We start from the raw sequence: 15,324 nt of genomic DNA on the forward strand, positions 1-15,324 counted from the left end.
TCAGGAAGGCTGCAAAAGGAATAAAGCTTGCATCTCACATTTTACAGCTGGAAATCCTCATTCCAGTCTTACCTCTCAACTCCTGACAGTAGGGATGGGATGTAGACAGGGCCAGTTAGTGTAAAATCTGGACACCTGAGAATTTACACTGAAGTAACTAGGAGAACTCCATACCTTCATGAACAATTTATGTTTCACTAATTGCTAATTAACCAGGATAAGCCATAGGCATACAAGCACTTGAATTTCAAGCCTTTATACTCAGAACAGCATTTACTGAAAAGGTGTATCAAGGTTGTTTCTTGAAATCTATGCAGAACTGGCTGAAACAACTACCAAAAGCTCACTCATTAAAGGGAGTTCCAAGAGAAAAGCAAAAATATAAACAAGAATGTCACACAAGTCTGAAATAACCCACAAGTGCTTTTGAAATGCTGGGCATAACTCATCTATTGAGAAGTAATGCAGGGGAGTTATGGGGTTCTGATGTTCACAAGAGTGTGGGAAGGAGGGGAGATCCTGGTCTATTCCATCAAACACTCTTGGAACAGGTAATGGAGGCTGAAGACTTGTGAAACTTTATACTGCACAAATAAAGCTATGTTTAGTCAATGACTCAAGTTCGTAATTAAGTGCTTCTCATTGTAATTTTCCTAGTAGTAGCACTGTTTCATATCAACAGTTCTACTATCTTACCTAAGGAATTAGTATATTTTCTTTGACACTTGTTAGTGAAACACCTTCTCTGTACCATTTAACATGATCCTCTTTATTTTTATTGCTGTGAGACAAAGAAAGCCAGGAGTTTCTTATCTAAGATAGCTGGTTTCACAACAACACATCACAGACATCTTCCTTAAGCTGTGACATCAGGATTACTCTTGCTTAATAGCAAGGAGCCAGTGCTATAAGGAGACTACTATTTCCCTGCAGGAGTCAGAGAAGCAGCTGAACCAGTTTGTCAAGATAGAAGCTATGATAATTAGCAAGGACCCTGCCATCTGAATCTGAACAGGATTCCTGCGGCTGGAAGTGTGTATAAGAGTCAGAAGCCTCATTAATCACTGTTAGGTTCTCTTGTGTGAAGTTACCCAGGTCCCCACTCAGCCAGGAAACAGCTCTTTCTTTTGGGAAGCAAAGCCAAGGTGTTCTCTTTCAAACCCCAGCTGCAGTTCCAGTAAAATGCCAGAAACACAGGAAGTCCTCAGATAATTAATAATTCAAGGAAGGGTGCAGCTACAGCACCATTTTCTGCTAGACCATTTTCTAGCTGGAACCACAAATGCGTATTTTTCACTGAGAGCTAAAATATTCAACATGCAATTTTTGTTCAGCATGCAAGGAAAGAAATCTATTTACTTCTATTACAGCAAGACTAGTTTAATATGGATGCAACAAACATAATATTCAAATGAGAGATGTGTTTAATTGTCTTTGCTTGAATGATGAATATTTTGCTGGCTTGACACCCCTGTCACAATTAAAAAAATAGATAAAATAAACTTCACTTCAGGTCCTTACTTTGTCATTACCATGTTGTCTGGGGCAACATTAGGGCACAGTCTTTCACCACAAGACGACTGTCAGACATAGAGAATTCTCTTGTAAATCACACAAAAGATGAGTCTTACCACAGTAATTTATTTCTTAAAAATCTAATTTATTGCACTTTGTCTTAAAGCACAAACAAAACCAAAAACCTAAATACAGAAATAAAAGTAAAAAAACCCATTCTAATTTTGTTGAAATTACCCTAAAAAGTAGTCTGTAAGAGCTCTTGACACCAACTGAATATTAACGACCATAGCAAGGAACAGTATTATACAGTAAATAAACAACTAGCAAGCTCAAACCATTACTAAGATGATTTTGAAAAATGTAATACAAAAGTGTCACTATTAAATAATGCCATCGTACTTGAGCATCTGGTGCTTGGAGGGCACAGAAAAGTTGTTCTTTCTCATGTCCTTTCTCCGAAGTGACTGACTCGGGAGTTGCCATAAGATACTTTTAAGCTGAATTTCAGCTTCTTTGGGGTCCTCAAGACACCAAGCTATGCTTGCAAAAAACAGACTGGGTTACTTCACAAGCTGATTCCATTACCATCCACTTCCAGACAGGCTAAAAGAATCCCTCTGGGGTAATCTCTGTATAGAGATGAGATAGCAAAGAAGCAAACAATCTGTAAAAGGGAAATAAATCTATCCTTCCTTAGGACTGAGACTGAACTGAGAACTGACAGCCAATGGCACAAGTGCTACTAAAAAAAAAATGACGTAACTTCTCTCTCCACCAATTCACATTCTCACCTTGCACCATGCTTGTTCCAAGTTTAGTGCAGTACATGCATGAACTATTCTGAAAGAGAACAGAGGTTAAAAAGAAAACACATCCTTTTCCATTTGTGTTAAGTTCTGAAAACAGAAACATCCCCACTTTTCAACTCTTGGCCTTTCCTGAAGCTGGCTCTTTTACAGTATTGGTTAGCAGCTGCTTAAAACATTCTGATGATTTATAAGCTTAGAACAAACACAAAATAACTCCTCCGCCTACATACTGAACTCAGGTTCTCTCATCTCTAATTCTATTGCTTAAAAAGATGAGGTATCTTTCAAACAAGATTTAGTATAAAGAAAAATAAACTGCAATGATTAACTTAGGTTACTTCCCAGTTCATCACATACTCCTGCTGCAACATCTGTTAAGTATAAGACACTTCAAAAATTTAGCTAACATAGCTAAATATCAGAATATTGTTAAGTATTTTCTCACAATATCATGATTTTTAATGGGATATATAGGTAATTCTATCAATTACCATTTTATTCTTAATAGATCTAAGTTTGGTACTCAAAACAATATGAGTCCAAATGTTAAAGCACTGGCTGGAGGCACAAATACAGCACAACAGGAATTATGAAAGCTGCCTTGTACATTCCTGCTTTGTACTACAAACTCAACAAGCAACCTCTTCTTATTCCAAACTGGGACTCCCCCCAAAACTCTGTCAGCTTCCTGATGGCTACAGAAATGGGCAAAAGTCCCCCTGATATTAGCTGTAATCCAAACCTCTACCTTGTGAATGAAGCCAAATTATGAACAAAATTTCTGGAAATGGAAGGTTAGTATAGCCTTGCAATTATTTATATGGAAATGGATCAAACTAAGTTCATTCTAACAATACTGTGGAATCATGATGTTCTCAGATCTTACTAAGAAATACTTCACCATATTTTCTTCCATGCTGCAAGGAAAAAGAATTCTAATTATATGTACAAAAGTCAGGGAGTGATCCCATCAGTATGGTATGGAGTTCCAAATACAAGAAGAAATTGAGAAATGCTTAATGTTTCCACTGTAGAGAAATATTTAATTCAACAGAATTCCTTCTCAAAATCAGTACATTAGTTGCATGCTGTTGTGAAGTACTCACTTTCATTGCTAGTAAGGTTAACTTAAAAGTTATATTTCCAAAGGAGCTTTTACAGTAGTACAGTATAACAATTGCAGTATGCCACACCTAAAGAGTCTCCCAAAAGATTATGTAACAAATAATAGAACTCACAGCTTGGGGGCTATTTAACAGGTCAGTTTTCCAATACAAAAGTGCTAATATCACAGGTCCAATATGAGTGGCTTTTAGATCCAATATTCTGTACATACATTACAGAAATTCTGTCCTCCTGTTTTTTTCACTGCTTCACAAGCTTGACAGACTTCATATCACTTCCCATTCATCTTCCAAATCATCAGGGTGAAGCAGAACAGAGGTGTCATTATTTTTCTGCAAATTATGGGAATGGCTAAAGGTCTTAGTGAGGCGCTGGAGCAGAGATCCTGAAGTACTTATCGCCCACAGCTCATCTAGAGGGGTCACTGCAAAGCATAAATTATCCATCTTTTAATTACAGTAGCAGGTTCCAATTCTAAACATTGAATAAATAATATTTGGATCTGTTTTCCCAATTATACCCAGAGAAGGTTTTTACCAGTGTGATAAAAACACCCTTGGTGAAACACTGTGTGTGGCTCTCCCTGCATATGGTCAGCTTGAGCACCATCAGGTAGAGCTCAAAGCAGACATCACAATGTTTTGGACAGACTGTCATGCGGAACCAACTTGCCTGTTAAACGCGAGACATTCCCAGGAATCTTCTTCCAGTAGTCTCCTGCAGGATTCTTGTCAGTGATGCCGTATCGGCGAGCGACGTCTCCGTTGGGGCAGCGTGCCCACACAGTCCTGGTACTCAGAGCCAGCTGGCAGGCCTGCAAACCTGCAGGGAGTTGGACATGAGGAGGGAATAATCAGGCTGTCCTGGACACTAAATACACCTGCAGAAAGTACTTTGACAGCAGACATCAAGACTATAATAGTTTTTATATATTCTTACATGAAGCACTGGTGAACAAAAAAAGGTTTTTAACTGCAGACTTGGTACTCCCTGCATCTATTGACCATAAGGGTTATTCCAACATGGATATAATTTGTTATGTGGCCACAGCCACAAGCAACATCTAATTAGAGGACCTTCATAACATGCTTTTGGAGCCCCCACTGTGTGTGACTACCACATGGGGAATAAGCCAACAATTACAATCTTAATTTGTCTAAAAATGGTTAATATTACAGACATTGAGGACTCTTGCTCCCTCTTCACAAGAGTACTCCGCAACTAAGTGCCATGAGTTAATGCAGTGGCAAGTCTTTAAAAAGCAGACAGCATCAATGCACAGTTATTTAGAAGGAAACAAATACAATTTAGTTTTATTTAAAGGCAAGGCAAAAATGTAATTACCTAATCCACAACATATCCAGCACACAGGACTAGTAGAAAGATGTGAGAAATAGTGTAAGGTTTTTGTTATGCACATCTAGGTAGAAACCTCATGTGATATCACAATTAAATACAAAACCCCACAGCACAACAGTCTCCCTACTGCTTAGGAATTCTGCTTTAGCTTTAATTGAAAGGGAACTGTACCACTTACTAACTGAGTGGCAGCAGCCTGAAATAACACATCAGAAATTCATTTAAGAAATTGTACTTCTCCCAGTTAACTACTCAGTGTTTTTAAGTAAAACCAAGGTCCTTTTTAAAAAATAACCCTTATCAAACACTTGATTAAAAAAATAATAATTTAAGCATTACTATCCAATTTAAAAAGCAACAAGAATAAAAAACTAAACAAAATAAAATTACTGAGAAAATGGCAGGAACAACAAGGAACTGATGCATTAATTTTTACCTGGTACATGTTCCCAGTCAATGCCTACAGGCATTTCATCTGTAATTCCAACTCGGACGTGGACATTCCATTTGCTATCAATTGCCCACAACATCTGATCATTTGGACTTGAATGAATGCTGACCAAGTTGATTCCTACTGGCTATAAAAATTAAACATAGTATTTAAACTTTGTACTACTGTATCTTTGTACTATTGTAGCATTTGTTTTTCATGGAAGTACACAAGAGCAGTAAAATATTTACCAGATACTAAAGACAGGGAGAAATGTATCTGATATTTTATGTGCTATTGTACACAATTATCCATTTTCAAAGAACTTTAGCCCTTTTTAAGTGCAAAAGGAACATGAATGAATGTATCATTACTGATAGTGATATTCATATTTAATGTTCAGTATTCAAGTCTAATAATGTTAGTATTTGCTTAACGACTGCTATTCCAATCAGATCTAGTTCGACCTGCAAGTTGGAAGAAGGAGCTCTTCCAGTGAAATGCACAAAATGCAGTATTTTACTCTTGCCTGACAGGAAGTTTTCCTAACCTTATTAAACCTGCACTTTATTTCTAAGCATATTTTAAAGCAGTACATTTCTACAGTCTGAATGTCTCCTCTTTGCAATGAAATGATGATCTGCCTTCTTGCCCGTACTCCACTCTACAGGACACACCTGCAGGACAGGATCCACAACACTGGCAAACACAAGTGAAACACACTTCCCATTCTGTTCCCAGGCATGTCCTTACTCCACCTGTTCTACAGAGATTTGCCTTAACTACTGTTCAAAATCAGTAGCACTGACATAACATCATGACTTTGTAGCAAAACCTATCATCCCAATCAGGTTGGATGATTGCAAATATCCTGCAAAACACGTACTTTGAACAAAACATCGATATTAAATAAAAAAGTCTTTCTCCACAGCAGCCTAGTAAAGGCACTGCAGAAGACAGTAAGATGTCTGAAATACATAATCTCCTCACAAAGCAGCACTGCACTCCTTGCTTTAGCCTCATGGGCATAAGCTGAAATTCCAGAGTACTAAACAAAAGAGCAAGTAGCTGTCTGTATGTATCAACCAAGGGATACAGAAGCATGTATATATAAGCATACAGCCCAGTCCCAGATGGGCCTTCTGTGTACATCATAACAGTTACTTGCTTTGGTTTTGCTTTTAAAATTTTAGTGCTGACTTGGGTCTGACCAAGCTACAACCAAGTCTGACTTGCATCACCAAATCAATCCTGTCTACTCAAGTTTCAAGGCCCTTGACAGACTATCTTCTCATGTTTTTCCTCTCATTAGGTATTTGCCCTTTGTTGGAAGCTTGAGGCTGGTAGAGGCTTGATCAAGTATTTACCTGTGGTCACAGTAAATTCACAAGTTGCTGCAGTTTGAACACTTAGAAGTGAAGCCATTAATTGTCTTGAAAAGCACTGACTACATAGAATACCACCTGCTTAGCTACTTTCAGATTGGTACTAAGCTACTGTCTTGAACAAAAATCTCAAACAAACAAACAAAACCAAACAAAAATAAACCCCACCCCAAAACAACAAACCACACCAGAAAACCTCCAAACATATCCAAAACCAACCGAGCAACCCATCAAATGCCCAAACCACACTAAAAACAAAACACCCCAAAACCCCACATGATTTTCCCATTTTGATTTCTGCCCCTTTGCTGGAAGTGATCCTTACTCCTGGCCCAGTTTCCATTTCTCCCCTCCTTTTTTTATTTGCTTCTTTCTACAGCCACCTTGGCTCTCACCCCCTCCTGACCCTGCTCACGTCCCCACAGCGCTGCCCTGGGGCAGTGCCTCACTCCAGTGCAGCTTCCTGCTCCACCACATCCCTCACCACACTCCTGCTCCTGCAGTCCCATGTTTTCACACAAGGCAGCTGGGCAGTTATTAGCTTGTGCAGGCTGAAGTACTGCATGAACAGGAGATCTGTGCCTTTCATCTTTTTTTTATATTTCATTTTTTAAAATCCACTTATCTCCTTCTTACCACATTCTTCTAAATAGCCACCTCTTTTCCCAGATTTAGGACTTTCTGTCACCTTTCCCCCATGTCCTTCCCACCACAGACTGACAGTGTGCCTGTCTATGCTCTGCAATGCACTTGATGTTCCAACCAGGGTCCATCCCAAACTGTGCCTGACACCTTGCTGGGACTTTTGCTGCTGAACTGTTGAGACTGGTGCACCTTGCTCCCCACTCTCATATGTCAGGATCTCATGCCTCTCTTCTACTGTCTTTTGTCTAGAAGAGAATTCTGAGAAAGAGCTGGAGGAGTATTTCCATCCAAAAAAGACTTACTGAGTGCTTCAACCTGCTACCTAAGCCTGTGCATTATTACAGATTTACAGGTAGTGGAAGCTAAAAAAAGCAGAAGGAAGAGGAGGAAACACCCAAAAAGAGGAAACACCCAAAAGGAGAGCTACAAAAAGAGTTGTATGAATCTCAGCTAAATTGCTCCTGATACTACTGCAGGCTCAAATGTAATCAAAGCAATTACTTCTACCCTATTCTGCACCACCAACATATCTAAGAAACAAATTTCAATAATCAAATTCAAAATAATGTATTTAAAAGCTTGGCCAAATATTCCTCTCATTCTTTGCTAAGTGAGCTCACTTCATCTTTAAGTTTCCCTACCTCTCTGGGTATTTCACTTCCAGTTTCTCTTCCTTCTTCAGGCTACTCAGCCCTTTCTGATAACCTCACATCACTAAAACAATCCTCTTACTACTACTGCAAAGGATCCAGGCAATTCCTCTACCCTCCAGCTTTCTGCTGTGGAACAGCCAGTAAAGACACAACTGACAGGACACACAGTGACATCTATGTATACAGCAGCTTTTGGCACAAACCAGGAAATTTGTTTGGAAACAAATACAGGCAATTCTTAGAGCCTGTTGCAAAGGTTTGACTTCTGGATTATTTTTTACCCAGAAAGCAGCCTTCTACAACAAGAAGGTACTCTCATGGCTACGACAGTAAGGTGAATAAAATTAATTTTGCATTTTCTTGACATAATGAGGTATTTTCTTAGAAAAATCATGCTGATATTATCTCAGATATCTCCCAATTTCACTAAGTTTAATTACCATAAGCATGCTTTAAGTATTTTATAAGTTATATAACAAGAAAATCTCTACAGCTGCAGTTAAAGGTAAAATAGAGTTCTCTCATAGCACTAAAGAGAGATATCTCTGCAAATTCATAAATCTGCTGATAACATTTAGAGACTGATAACCATGAAAATTGATCAATTATTTCAGTGTAGCCTTTACTCAGCTGGTTTAACTTCCAATAGCATTCATGGGATTTATATACCTTGACTGTGAAACATGTCCTATTTGTAATTTACTGGAGAATCTGGAATCTTAAAGAACCTTGTAGCAGTCTCTCAGCCTTCCTGCTCTGACGCACCAAATTCTGGTTATACATTTATCAACAATGTAATCACCAGTGTGAGAGATCAACCCGTTAGGGATCATTCATGGATTCGGTGTTCTTTGAAAAAAAATTGCAGAGCACTGTTTTTCTCTAATTTGGGGTGCCAAACATTTCTAAACTCTCAAAATCTCACAAGTCTGACTGGCTTAGCCAGTCAGATCTGAATGCAGATTCCCCATCCTCTGGTCTTGTGCCTTGGATACAAACACCCCAGTCACTCCCTGTCTTTTGATATGAAGAATTTCCCACCAGGACCATGGACTGCAACACTATCAACTACGTCCTTTTCAACATTAAAGCAATATACTAAGAGTTGTGGATATATTTGTTGTCTGCTACAAATAAAAACAAAGAATATCAGCTTGTCACATGGCTGTTGTGAAAACAATGTTGATAAAATGAAATAAACTTGAAGGAATCACATAACTGGCAAATTGTTAAATGATATCAGGAAACAATGTCTATGCTAAACATATTTAAGTTACCAAGATGTCCATCAGCTTTATAATTCTGTGCATGTTACTGCCTCTCTTTCTGCAAACCACGGAAAAGTAAGTTTCAATGTAAGAATTTAACTTAAACAATAGTATCAAACAAAATCCAAAGTAAAAACAAACACATTTCTCCACCCAGTCTCCCCTACATACTATTCAAAACTTTTGTCTTATTGGTCACAGCTGAACCCAAATGGTTAAAGTTCCCTGTCAAGGAAGAAAGGACAAACACACACACACACAAAAGGCACCAGAACATTTTCCACGTCACTTTTCAGGAGCACGGAGTCCATGTACCAGCAAACTTCCATTATCTCTGTTCTGCTGCAAATATCCAGGATAAGGAAGACTAAACATAACATTATCAGTCTGGCCAAGCCCAATCCTTTTTGTAACAGGTTGGTGCCTACATTCAGCACAAATGTTCTCCTTGCCTTCAAAAGACAAAGCAGAAACACCTTCAGCTGGTCCAGGCCAGGATGTAAGAAGGTCACATCAGGGATACTTCTCACACTCTTGAGTATTATGAGTGTATCAGACTAATCTGACTGTTTTCATGACTAACAACATCCAGACCCTCCTAATGAGGATAACCAAGAATGCAACTTAAGAGAGACTCTCCCCCAATAAAGGCCTATTTACATATTATGTTCTGAGGTCCATCTAAATTAAGGTTATAAAGCCTTTTCAGCATTAGCTTGCTAAATTAAGTGCTGCTTTTTTCTCTGCAGAGAAGTTCAAGGCATTATACAGGAGCAGTAAAGATCAATCTGTTTGGTCTTCCTTGATGCCACGTGTTCTTCAGTAAAGCTGGCATTCAATTGTCAGAAAAACATAACTATTTATTGTCTGTAAAACTGGAGCATTATTTTCCTCAGAAGTTTTAGAACAACAATAGGACCCTTTTCCCCACTTTCTGACTTCAGTGAATAAAAGGGACAAAGGTCTTAGTTGGGTATTTCCAACCAAGGAGGTATCTACTGTGCTGACTATGACTAGCACAGTCTGGAAGGCAAAGCAAAGCCAAGGAGGAAATCCCTTGACCTCTCCCTCCTGTTAGCTCTAAATTTTTTATTCCAATGTTTTTTTCTTGAATGGGAAAGACAACAACAAAGAAACGAGAAACATGCGAAAGACAACAACATATGGTATTGAATCATAGAAAAGATCAAACCAAACCCATGCAACTACTCAACATGTTCTCAACAGAACCATAAAATACTTCAAAAATACTTAATACAACTGTTCCTTAGAAGCAATTAAAAAAATAAATAATTTTAATTACATGTAACCACTTTAGAGACCATACAAACTCCAGGCCTACTCAGGTTTGCCCAACTGCCTTCTAGTCACACTGTTTTATAACTAAGATTATAAACTATAATGTAGGAGATAAGCCCTCTGTAATTACCACTACAGGTATTTTTAATAACATATTGAAGAACTGCACTGTTAGGAAAATAAGAATTAATTATTTACAGAAATGTGCGTTAAGTAAACACTAAGTGCAAATTCCCAGGAAACAGAACATAATTTAACACTAGGTAATAAAAACCTTGTATAAGCAAACCTGAGTAACCAAGGCTTTTTTTTTTTTTTTTTAATAAATACACTTTTAATGAGCATCAGCAAAACACCCTCTGATGCAGCCTATACCTGTAAAGTGCCCCTCTTTAGTTTTTGAAACTTAAATACCTTACCAAGGAGAGAAAGCATTTTTGGGGGTTATAAGGAAGCATCTTCAAGCTCCTAATTTAAGGTCAAAGGGTCTGATATGTTCAGCATCTATCACAGGGTGTCTCCTTACTCTGTGCTACCACAGCTCATACCTGCTAAATCATGATGATCATGATGATCATCCTCTACCCCTGAATTTTTATACCATGGTGCTTTTATTTTTGAATAGAATAACTCTGAAAAACTATCAAAACATAATGACAATTGTGGTTACTTTATCTGCCCAACTGAATGTTAAATACTTTTCTTCATCTCTCTGAAGAATAATTAAATATCTAATTCTTTGTTAACTAACCAAAATATGGAAATATTGAAAGAGTGCAGGTATGAGGAAGTTCCAAATAATGACCAAATTGAAGTATGAAAACTGAAGGGTCTCTTTCCCATAACTGTTGTTTTAAATGCAAGCCAGTCTTGTCAAAAAGCAAATACACCACCTTGAGCTCACGTTTTAGAAGGACACAGGAGGATTGCCTACTGAATTGCCTAGCTGTACTGCTCGTTGGGCACTTTCTGTGACCTGAGGCTTCTGGTGCTGATAACAAGTGCTATCTCCCACGACAGGCCACACGCCCGCTTTTCTGAGCGCGGTGATAGCCGTGCCTTAAAACAACTAGCAGAAGGCTAAAACTCCACAGCAGCAAACTACAGTGAAATACAGTGACAGCAGTTTTCTTAACTAGCAGCAAGGAGGAAGATAATAAGCACTATGCTCAGCAATGGAATCAGCATGAGGCAACTCCAGAACAAATGCTGAAATTGCATTTTTTCAGCCTCTAAAAGCACCTTTTATGTAACTTACAATTACTTAAGATAGGCATGCCTGTGAAGAACAGCACAGACTTAAACTTAAACATTATGGCATTCTAAATCAGCTAAACAAAAGACACAGCTGCAGAAGCTTTGATCTCCTGTACTTATTTGCAACCCACCTTGAAACAGCTGCTCTTACTACTGCCAAACAGCTTTTCTCTACATCATCTTGAAAACTGCAGTCCTCCAGGAAAATCTTCTCCCTATTAAAGTCTTCAGAGGCCTCACATGAGTGAAGATATATAGAACAACAGACTAGTTAGTCTGGTCTAGAGAGAACCAGGCCTAATAGACTGTATTACTTCTCTAACCTTAGCAGACTTTGATTAATAAAATATATTTTCTCTGAATCTCATCTTAGCACTCCAAAGCAGAACTCACGGTAACTCACAAGATATCTGTGCAATGGCTGAGTAATGCAAGCTAGTGAAAACCAGTGGACTTGGAAAGAACAGGCATGTGAATACTGCACTGGAAAGAACAGAGACTTCCATTATAAGGATTTTCAGAAGTAGATGATGATTCTGAAGTAAAAGTTATAAAGCATTTTCAACAGAAAAAAAATCCTTCTCCTCTAAATATTATATTCTTGAGGACCATTTCAAACAAACCTTTTCTGCATTTTAGCTTAACCTTGATCTTGAGGACTGCTCACCACTTCCTCCTCTAAGTACCACTTAATGCAGAACTGGCCTTAATAACAACAGAAATCTCACTGAGAAATGCAAAAGCAAGGCAGATGCAGAAGAAAGTCACCAGATCCACAATAAGTGTTCTGTAAGCTAAGCAGAATTTTATCTAAATACAGGAAACAAAACAAAGATGATGATAACCTTTTTAAACAAATTTACGCTCATCTGTAAGGCACAACAAACTCCTTACCTTTTCTTGAGATATGTTCAATGTGAGGTATTGAAAAGAAGTTAAATCTATCCTGTAGTGATTTTTCAGAATTACAGATAATTTGCCTAAATTTTAAATGGCATTTTTAGACTACCATTTGCTTCGTAGTTTTAATAATTTTTGAATTACTGTGAAAGCATGAACAGCCTTAATTTAGTTTTTTGGAAGTCTGCGTTCAAGAAAAAAATAGCTCCTCCTACATCAATAAGAATTTCTACTACCTGTAAGAATTTATCTTACCTATGATATCAAGCTTAAAGTACAGAGACACAATCACCAGGCTGTTTATGGGAAGAGCAGTAAATCAAAAGTTCCTCTAACTTGAAGCACACAAAATTCAGGTGACACTTTTATGGCAAACTAAGTCAAGCAGTGCTCGTCCGCTGAGACACTGGCAAGTACAAATAATCAACTAAAGCTTTATGCAGTAGCCAAAGATTCCTTAAACAAACCCCTTGTACTTTGTAGTTCAGACAACCTATGTGAATATTTAAACAAACTTCTGGATTTAATAGCATCACTTTTCCAACTCTATTCTCTATGAAATTTGATAACAAATTAACAAAGAGCAGCAATTAAAGAAGTGACAATAAAATGTCTCAATCTATTTTTAGAGTAAGGCTGATAATTTACAATGAGTAGATGATTAGTCACTCATTACAAATATTTGTTCTGTTTCCTTTAATTTTGTCAGATAAAGTTGTTTATCTGATAGATGCCTTGATGTAAATCTGAGAAGGTGGCTTTTAAGGCCAGTTTTTAAACTGTGGGAAGAAAGAGTTTCTCAAGACCAGATTTTGTCTCAGCATCTTTTTCAGAAGGTACCAGAAATCAAAGCTGAAATGTTCAAAGAATTATTTTCAAACAGTTCAACTTGGGGGGACCTTTGAAAGCAATTTAAAGACTTTTACTTTTTGATCAAGCTCTACCCTTTAATAATCTAAATTAGTCTTACAGTCTATACTAATTTTCTATTTTACTTCTAGTTATTTTTCCTTTAGGCCAGAAATTGGAAAAGCATTCAATCATAATAAAGATACAAACATATAAAAATATACTCTATATTATCTACATAAATAATATTTGTATTTCCTGTTCTTTTTTTAATTAAATTATTTATAGATATAAAAATATGTATGTATTTTGAGACGTGTTAAAACAGATGATAGTTTTATCCTTCATGTTAACAATAGAATGGAAAAACATTTTCTATTTCCTGGTCTAAAATAATTTCATCAAAGCATTTTGATTAGTTTTGTCAATGTCCTTGAAGCAGCTTTCAAAAAGCTGCTTAACTATATAATTATTTTACTTCTGAAGACTGCAGAACCAAATTGATGAATCACAGAAACCAGCTATATATAAACTACTACTGCTCAAGATACTCTAATGATGTTATCAACCACTTCTGAAGTACTGGATAAAAGAAAAAAAGAAGGAGGGCAGAGAACAAATAATGTTTTCTTCCTCTCAAGAGATGCTTCAGTACAGAGGTACAGAGAGAAGAGTTACAAATGAGAATGGGTTTAGTCTTGATATAAGAAAAAAATACCGCATCACAAAGTCAAAGACTGAATTTAAATTATATTCACTCATTTTAGCATGAGCAAAATCTCATCAAAACTGCAGTCTCTGAATACCTTTGTGAAGTTATGCAAAGATGATTGCTGTGCAACTGCAGCACGCCTTTAAGGAGAAGTGACACCATAAAAGCAGAGTCTGCAGCTGCTCACAAGCTGCTCCTGAGTCATGAGATCTGGGATAGGCAAGTCATATTGGCACTGACATTTACTAGGGAATGAAATATCCATAGCTGGTTTTAAATTACATTATTTGAGAGAGCTCCTGTACTTGAAACAAGTGAAAAACAATTTGCTTTTCCTTCTTCAAACAGAAAATGGCTGAATCATGCACAAATACTTCTTACAGTATTTCTGTTGTTCTGAACATAAGAGCAAAGCAGCATGAACTGTGCCAAAGTCAATTAAGGGACAAAACAGTAAGGTGTTCCTAATAAGCAAATATTGTTCTCCTAATAGTTCATTCTTCAGACATCATGTTGTATTTGGAAATACTTTTAAAGTTCACATATTTTCTCAAAAGCCTCTGCAAAAGTATGAATGGCTGCTAATTTAATGACTTGTTTTAACATGCTGGAATTGTCTCAAAACAAGCATGCAACCCATGAGTTTTCAGCTTTTGTGCAAGCAATATTTGAATTCTTGCCCCTTCATATTGACCCATTAAATTTGCCATGTCAGGAGTTGGCAAGATAACAGGAAAGGGAATGACACTGCTCTGGGTATCAGAAGGTTATAATTTTTGGAAGGCAATATCATCCAGCTTTGTTAATAAGATTATGGGAAATAATTTGATTTTCAACTTTTTCCACTTTCTACTTAAGGAACTCACTGCCAAATCATGAGCCACAGAAAATTCCAATTCTTGTAAACATCTTTGTATTGAGTAGTTTAATCTACTTCAGTGGAGGAGCAGAGAACCACTTAGTACGGAGAAAATAGTATCAGCACAGAGAAACAGCTTTTTGGGCTATTCTCCCAAGATAGTACATAAGTTTACATAAGTTTAATTCTCTGTCTTTTGGCAAACTCAGTTTAAATTGAATGTTTCTTCCTCTTTTCAGAATACTGCCTTTACGGG

The 15,324-nt window shown here is 37.3% G+C and overlaps 1 protein-coding gene across 4 annotated transcripts in view; it reads right to left on the bottom strand.

The window, feature by feature from the left end:
* Window positions 1-1,639: 1,639 nt before the first annotated feature.
* TECPR2 (tectonin beta-propeller repeat containing 2) overlaps window positions 1,640-15,324 on the bottom strand; it is a 42,967-nt gene continuing 29,282 nt past the window's right edge. Inside the window, exons 19-21 of one of the 4 annotated variants that reach the window (XM_053980970.1) lie at window positions 5,248-5,389; window positions 4,125-4,274; window positions 1,640-3,876 (exon numbers count right to left, since the gene is read on the bottom strand). In XM_053980970.1, coding sequence (XP_053836945.1) covers window positions 3,719-3,876; window positions 4,125-4,274; window positions 5,248-5,389 — 450 coding nt within the window. In that variant the 3' untranslated portion in view covers window positions 1,640-3,718. Of the gene's footprint in view, window positions 3,877-4,124; window positions 4,275-5,247; window positions 5,390-9,616; window positions 9,645-11,879; window positions 11,974-15,324 lie in introns of those variants that run through there. The other 3 variants (XM_053980971.1, XM_053980972.1, XM_053980973.1) reach the window with 3 other exon arrangements.

The sequence above is a fragment of the Vidua macroura genome, chromosome 6 (genome assembly GCF_024509145.1).
Source record: "Vidua macroura isolate BioBank_ID:100142 chromosome 6, ASM2450914v1, whole genome shotgun sequence".
NCBI classification, from domain to species: Eukaryota; Metazoa; Chordata; class Aves; order Passeriformes; family Viduidae; genus Vidua; species Vidua macroura.